Below are 8,247 nucleotides of genomic sequence, written 5' to 3'. Positions count from 1 at the left end.
GGGGCTCTCTTCTTAACCACTTATTGGGCTTGTCGATGGGCTATTTTTGGTTCTTTTTTTTTGTATTCTTTGAAAGTGTTTCCCCGAAATAGGGACGCCAGGTTAAAAGTGAAAGTTGTAAAGCCCACCCATGATTCCCCCGATGGAAAACCCCTGACTCAGCTGCTGGGGTCCTCATGGTGGAGACTCTGTCTTGTGGGGGGGAGGGAAACTGTCACTATTCTTTCCAGACGTGGGACGGTAATAACAGTAGCCTATAAGTGGGTGCGTGGATGAGCTGTGAAGGGCTTGGAGGAAGCTGGTTCTGTGTCGGTCGGTGGTGGTGGGTTTAAAAAGACACAGCAGCTCAGACGCAATTCTAGCCTCACATCACATCAGTGGTCCTGTAGAGTTTATAGACACACAATGAAGACCTTCTACCTCCCCCTCCTCCTGCTCATTGCCCTCTGCACGCTGCCCGCCGTCTCAGCTAAAGGTATGTTCAACCAGTCAAGACCCAGTTTTTGCCATTTCTGCTCATTATAAGCAGTGTTGTAAAGTATATTTACTCAAGTACTGTACTTAAATACACTTTTGAGGATTTGTTTTACTTTACCGGAGTATTCCCCATTTCCAATAGTTTTACTTCTACTCCATTACATCTCAGAGGCAAATGTTGTACTTTTACTCCACTATAATTATTTGACACCTTTATTGTTACTAGTTACTTTGCTGATTTAGATTATTATCACAAAACATACATTAACTTGGCGTTTTTTGGGGGGGTTTGTATCTAAAGTGTAGATGCTTATTTGGGCTTTTGCTTCCTAAATGTTATTTATAAGCCTGTGGTTCTCAAACATTTTCATATCAAAGACCCCCCAAATTAATATGGTGCCAAGGACCCCCATACAATATTTGTATTGTTAAAATGTTTAAAAAATATTCCACATTTTCCCCTTAAAAAAAAAAAAAAATTGGTTAAACCCCCCCCCCCCCCCCCCCCCCCAAAAAAGGAAAAAAAAACAGAAACATTTGCCAGCTGTTTTAGTGACATAATTAATACATTTCTGTAAATGTTTTAGATCAGTGGGTCTCAAACATCTTCATCTCAAGGATCACCAAAGTGATATAGCTGCTGTGTATATTTGGTCACGGACCCTCCTATTTGATTTTTTTTGTTGTAGAGAAATTATTTATAACAGGACTGTTTAAACTGTTTCTCATTTTTCTGGGGACCCCCTGGAACCCCCTCAATGATCCGGGGACCCCCAGGGCTCCCTGAGGGGGTTCCAGGGGGTCCCCAGCAAAATCTGTTAATATAGCATACAATTCAGTTTAACCTCTTTAAAATCTAAATACATGGGCTATTTGAAAATAGCCGATCGACAAGCTCACACCACGTCTTGTTGTGACTTTGCAGATCTGCTACCCCCCCCCCCCCCCCCCCCCCCCACAAAAAAATAAATAATAATATGTAAATATCTATATAACACATATCTTGTATGGGGGTCCCTGTCACAAAATCTTGTCAAATGGGGGTCCGTGGCCGAATACATAATAATTTGGGGGTACTTGGGTATCAAAATGTACTTGAAGTACCAAAAATAAAAGTACAAACATTTTTGAAAATAGCAGATCTACAAGCTCACAACGCATCGTGATGCGACGTGTTGTGAGCTTGTAGACCGGCTATTTTCAAATAGCCTATGTATAGGGCTAAAGTGGTTAATGTATGTTTTATAATTTAATAATTATCATTTATGGGCAGCTTTGCTGCAGCTGCCCATAAAGCTCAGTCAGTCCATAAACATTTTTAAAACACAACTGAAGACCTATTTCCTTTCTCTGGCCTTTGAACACAGTTAATCTGATACTCCACGACCACTGACTCTACCTCACTATGTTCTGCTATGCACTTTTTAATAGTTTTATTGCTGCATGTATTTTTTGCATTTTTGTATTGTATTTTTGCATTGTATGTATTGTAACATTGTTGTTTCTATTGCAGTGTTGTATAGCACTTTGGTTGGCTTCGGTCATTGAAATGTGCTCTATACATTTTTTGTTGAGTTGAGTGTCCAACACTGGTGGGTGACACATGTCTTCTTCATGTCCAACAGGTGGAATAGGAGACTGCTGCAGGGAGATCAAACGAACCATCATCAGAAAACAACTTCTCAGCAGCTACTACACACAGAGTACACAGTCCTGTGCCATCCCTGCACTAGTGTAAGTCTTAAACATTATAGTATAATGCTATGACATTTTTAGATACCATAAGACACTTTATTTATATAACGTCTTTACAAAACAGGGTTTTCAAAGAAAAAAACAATAAGACAGAGGCAGTAAGTCATCATGACAAATTTGAAGTTTCAAGGTGGTTTGTCACAGACAGTGTTGTTTTCGTTAACAATGACAAAATCATTTTGAGCTAAACATAGCTCTTTGATGACTAAAACATGACGAGATGTATGATGTATATGGACTGATTGTACATGCGATCATAATGGAAAACAAACCCCCAGGGTTTTTGTGTTATCCTTTTAGTTTTCAATGTTTTAATAAAGTATTCAATCAATCAATCAATCAATCAATCAATCAATAGTGATCAATGTGTTGAGACTGACCTCTCCGTTCTGCTCACAGGTTCTACACGGTGAAAGACAAGAGAATCTGTGCTGACCCTTCAGCACCCTGGACCCAGAGGAGTGTGGCCTTCCTGGACGCCAAGAACATCTGATGCACCTTAGAACCAGAAGACCATAGCTCCATGAACCTCCACTTACAGTAAATCACCTTAGAACTAGGTTTGGGATCCTTTAGGATTTTAACGATTGCGGTTCCCTTTAACCATTCCTATAGGGGGTTTCAAATAGACCCTTAGATGTCTTTAACTCGGAGCGTGTACACTCTCAGAGTTATGGTGGTCCTTGAAATGATAAAGTTTGAGACCCACCAGTATTGTAATTGTATAGCAGACATGAAGTCCACACACCAGCTCTGACAGTGTGATAAAAAAAACGGTTCCGGAAACAGTTCCAAATGTAATGGAACCGATTCCGGTTCCTCTGTGTTGGATCCGGTTGGGTTCCTCCACTTCAACCCTATTTAGAACCAGAAGACCAGAAAACCTCCACTTACCTCACCTGACACCAAGTTGACCGTTGAATGTTTTCACATATGGACCACAAGTCATTTCATTCCCTTGAGTCCGAGATACACGCTATGTTAAACTTGTAAATATCTGTATTATTTATGCCTGACAAATGTGTGGTTTATTTGATATTCAGAGAAACTGTAAATATAATTTACATTATGCTGTCGGTGTGAATAATAAATGGCTGACCCCATTAAACCTGGCATCCAAAGGTTTTTGTTTTTTGTCAAATATTTCAAATTGGGAAGCAAATAATAGCACAAATAGCAGATGTACAAGCTCACGTACAATGTACATGAGCAATGGCTCACGTTGCAATGTGACACAATAATAAACAATACAAATCACTTGTAGTTTGGGGCGCCGATGGCCTAGTGATTAAGGCACATACCACATAGGCTCTAATGCAGCCTGACCGCTGTCAGTCGAGTCGGGTCACGGGTTTGATTCCAGAGCCTGATGACCTTTGCTGTGTGTCACTCCCTGTCTCTCTCTCCCTGTTTCCTGGCACTCTCCACTGCATATATCCAATAAAGGTAGAAAACAAGCCAAAAAACATATCTTAGAAAAGAAAAAAATCACTTGCAGTTAAAGAGATCTACTTATTCGGAGCAACATTTCAGTGCACAGACATACTTCCTATCTCGGATTTGAATCCAGGTCTCCCACATTACATTATAGATGACATTGTAAACACTCATAGGCAATCCAAGGTGGCTGGGAGAGCTCTTGTGTTTATGCATTTCAGGCTACTTGTCAAGCCGTATAGGTGTCTGACATCAGGGTCTAAATTTGTTATACAGAAATATACCATACAGATTGGTTAAACTTTTTCATTAAAATATACTCCAGATTGTATCTTTAAAGGGCAAGACAACTTTGGTATGGGGGATCCATGCCTCTTATTTTGATATCCCCCCGATCATATTCTTTTTTTATTGTGGGGATATGCTTTATATCCCTGCTTCTGGTCAGAATAAATGATTAAATAAATGATTTTCCTTTCGTCTGATATGGTTTATGTTTGATAATATCACAGTTAAACAATGAAAGAAACACACTTGCTAGGGTTCACTATTAACCCTGGCATCCCTATGTTGGAAAGTTTTTCCTTTTATTCAAAACATAGTGAAAATAGCATCTACAAGCTCACAATGCATTGCAACATGTTGTGAGCTTATACATGTAGATTGGCTAATTTTGATATTTGTCATATTTTCAAACATTTTAGTACTTTTTGATGCCAATACTTGTGTACTTTTACTCAAGTCAATTTTGAATTCTGGACTTTTACTCGTAAGGGCGCGCTCCCACCTCACTTTTATTTTACCTCTAGGGCGGAATCTGCCAATGCTTTGTCAATGCAAATGCGTGGATTCATGGTCTTGAGGATTTTTTCCAAGAATCCACGCATTTGCATTGACAAAGCATTGGCAGATTCCGCTCTAGAGGTAAAATAAAAGTGCGGTGGGAGCGCACCCTAACAGAGTATTTCTATATTGCAGTATTGGTACTTTTACTTTAAGTAAAGAATTTGAGTACTTTTTCCACCACTGCCGACAGTTCCGTAGGTGACTGGTGAGTGAGTGAGTGAGTGAGTGAGTGAGTGAGTGAGTGAACGAGTGAAACGCAAACCTTACTCAAGTATTCTGTTATGCTATAGGGGTGGGCAACTTTGATGATGGAGAGGGCCATGTTAACTTTATGAACTTAAATACAAATATATTGGACATAAAAAAGACAACAGAATTTTAATACTAGTCATTAAGCTACTAATAGACTGAAGTAATTAAAGCCGGTCATGTTTGCAATTGTATCAGATGAAATCAATACTATATCAGAATTCCGATATTAACCTGCGGGCCGCATTAAGTGCCCTATATTTATAAAAAATATTATAAATAATACAATTTCAATGTCATGTGTTTGTTTATTTGATAGACAAAGGGCACATTAACAACTTAAACCCCAAACGTTGTTGAGTCCCTCACACTACTACTACTACAGTAGTAGTAGTAGTAGTAGTAGTAGTAACTTTTCTGTTTTCGCTCCACATTGAATATCTTTGGTGAAATTATAGCTGATCGAGCTAAAATAATCTATGATACTATAAACATGCTAGAGTTAGCAAGAATGCTAAATTACATCTGTAGTCCCTATAAGAGTTCACAAAACAAAACAACATGCAGTAGGCTAAAATACACAAACAGAGAGTGAACTATAACAGGCCAAAACGTATCAGGTTAAAAGTCAACCTAAAAGAGTTATGCTTATAAATCAGCATGCCTATCATCAATGTTGTAATAATATACTGTAGGAGGCGGAGCGAGAGGGGGCCTCATATTTTCAACTAGGGTCCATGTGGTTGCTTACAGGTCTGTAACTTTGAGAGTACAACAAATTGAACCAAATGGACCTTTACGGGTTTGAAACTCTGAGAGTGTACAAATGGAACCAAATGGACCCTTACAGGTCTGTAACTCTGACAGTGTACAAATGGAACCAAATGGACCCTTACAGGTCTGTACCTCTGAGAGTGTACACATGGAACCAAATGGGCCCTTACAGGACAGAATGTGGGGTCCCACAAATTGGGGTCCGACAGATTTAAAGAATTGCATGAATATGGGCCTCCGCGGCCTAATGCATATCAAACTGGGGGGTCTTTGAAATTCAAAAGGTTGAGAATCATTTCAGTAGCGTATACTGTAAGGCTTGTGGGATGCAGCTATTCACAACTTTACTGTATTTTCCTGTGTGTGTGTGTGTGTGTGTGTGTGTGTGTGTGTGTGTGTGTGTGTGTGTGTGTGTGTGTTTGTGTGTGTGTGTGTGTGTGTGTTACTGTTAATGTGGTGAGTTGAAAGGAGCAAATGAGAGTTTTCATTTTTCCCCGACTGACAACCTGACCACAAAACGCCTACTGATTCCAACTGACACACACACACACACACACACACACACACACACAGATCGGCTATTTTCGTTATTTCTGAACATGTTTGAAATTGTTTGAAGTTTATTTTACACTTTAGGGATGCTAGGTTGAAAGTGGTTACTGTGGGAACCCATGGTGGTGCCTCTGGAAGCATGCAGGGTGTGCACAGTGGTGGGAAAAGTACTTATTATTTTACTTACGTAAAAGTATCAATGCTGCAACGTAAAAAAATACTCTGTTGCAAGTTAAAGTCCAGAATTCAAAATTGACTTGAGTAAAAGTACAAAAGTATTGGTATCAAAATGTACTTAAAGTACTAAAAGTAAAGGTACTTACATTTCACAAGTTTTCAAATGTATACAAATCTTTTGAAAATAGCTTGTAAATCGATTTTCAAATGGCCGAAATGTACACTATGTAGGGCTGAAGTGGTTAATGTATGTTTTGTAATAATAATCAAAATCTACAAAGTAACTAGTAACTAAAGCTGTCACATATATGTAGTGGAGTAAAGTACAATACTTGCCTCTGAGATGTAGTGGAGTAGAAGTAAAAGTAAAAGTATTGAAAATGGGAAATACTCCAGTAAAGTACTAGAAAATGTACTTAGTTACTTTACACCACTGGCTGTGCATCATGTGACTTTGAACACCCTCTGCTGTGGCTGCTCTGCTGGAAGTTTGTTTTTTTCTGTTATATTGCATCACAGTGCATGCATGCTTGTGCTATGACATGCAAATGTGTGAGCTGCATATGTGTATTTGCCTGTACAGTACGTAAGAATCATGCATGCATATAATGTCCCTCGCATGCTTCTGCACTTTTATTGAAAGCATATAGACTGTTTATTTCCTATCAGTTTGCATGGTGGTATATTTGTGTCACAGTTGCGTGCACGGTGACGTCCTTGTGGTTAATCAGAGGGACCGATGCGAGGAAACTTCTATGAACAAGCCCCCCTGCTACGATGCCACTCTTTATCTAGAAACTCTGTAGGTCAGGTACAGCTGTTTGCTCCAGTGTTGCCAGATTTTTCAAGAGAAACAAGCAACCTTGTTGTTTTAGAGCTGTTGCTTCTCACACATTTTCAAGTATAGGCCCCCCCAAATGAATATGTATTTGGCCGTGGACCCCCATCTGAAGTACAAGAATTGTGTTGTAAAATGTTTCAAAAATGTTCCAGATTATTCAATGTTTTTACAAAAAAAAGCCAATTTACAAGCCCACAACACATTGTGACGTGTTGTGAGCTTGTAGATAGGCTATTTTAAAAAACAATTAAAGAATAAAATAGAAAATATAAGAAGAAAAAAATAAATAAAATAATAATAATAATAATAATAAAATAATAATAGGTTAATTCAAAAATAAAATAATTTATATATATATATAACTCAGGCTTTAGTGTCCGAGTCTTGAAATTTGATTTGAAATGTTAACTCAATTAGTGGGTTGAAAGTGACAACCACTGGCCTAGAGTTTACGATCCCCATCACTGACAGGAGAGTGTATATTCTAGTTGTGAGAAGGTGATTGGAGGGCGGCTAGTTCTACATCTATCTACCGTGCCCACCATCTCTGCCCAAGTGCCTTTGCGCAAGGCATAGACCCCTAAACTGCAGTTGACCCTGTGCTCTGATATCTCGGATGAAATGTGTTAATTGTGTGTGTGTGTGTGTGTGTGTGTGTGTGTGTGTGTGTGTGTGTGTGTGTGTGTGTGTGTGTGTGTGTGTGTGTGTGTGTGTGTGTGTGTGTGTGTGTGTGCGCGTGCGTGCGTGCTCATATGCATGCACAGTTTTTGTGCTATTATATTTGCTGCATGAAAACATTACTGCTGGGGTTTTATGGTGTATATTTTCTTCACATACAAACATACAAAACTGTATGTGAATATAAACAGTTGCATTATCATGAATGCATATGCATTCATGATAATGCAACTGATAATGCAACCGTTATCCCTCAAATGTTTATGTACCTTTTATTAGAAGCATTAGATTTAAGTATCTCCATTCTGCAGCCTTTCAGTGTCACTGTGTGCATGCATGACAGCGTTGTGGTTGTCAGAGGGATGTTTGGGAGGAAATGTGTGTCTGGTTTCTACAAAAGTCCCCCCTGCCTTCCTCGTACCAAACCTACACGTTATAGGCCACAATTAGGCCAACGGTTA

The 8,247-nt window shown here is 39.1% G+C and overlaps 1 protein-coding gene across 1 annotated transcript; it reads left to right on the top strand.

The window, feature by feature from the left end:
- Positions 1-279: 279 nt before the first annotated feature.
- Positions 280-3,325, top strand: LOC311037461 (monocyte chemotactic protein 1B-like). The gene is made up of 3 exons (XM_084046636.1): positions 280-475; positions 2,103-2,211; positions 2,632-3,325. Exons 1-3 carry the CDS (start codon positions 406-408, stop codon positions 2,723-2,725), a joined length of 273 nt encoding a protein of 90 aa, XP_083902762.1. The 5' UTR covers positions 280-405; the 3' UTR covers positions 2,726-3,325.
- Positions 3,326-8,247: the final 4,922 nt, after the last annotated feature.

Source organism: Gymnoscopelus microlampas, assembly GCF_963454915.1.
Source record: "Gymnoscopelus microlampas genome assembly, chromosome: 21".
Taxonomy (NCBI): Eukaryota; Metazoa; Chordata; class Actinopteri; order Myctophiformes; family Myctophidae; genus Gymnoscopelus; species Gymnoscopelus microlampas.
This window is presented reverse-complemented; position numbering and strand designations above follow the sequence as displayed.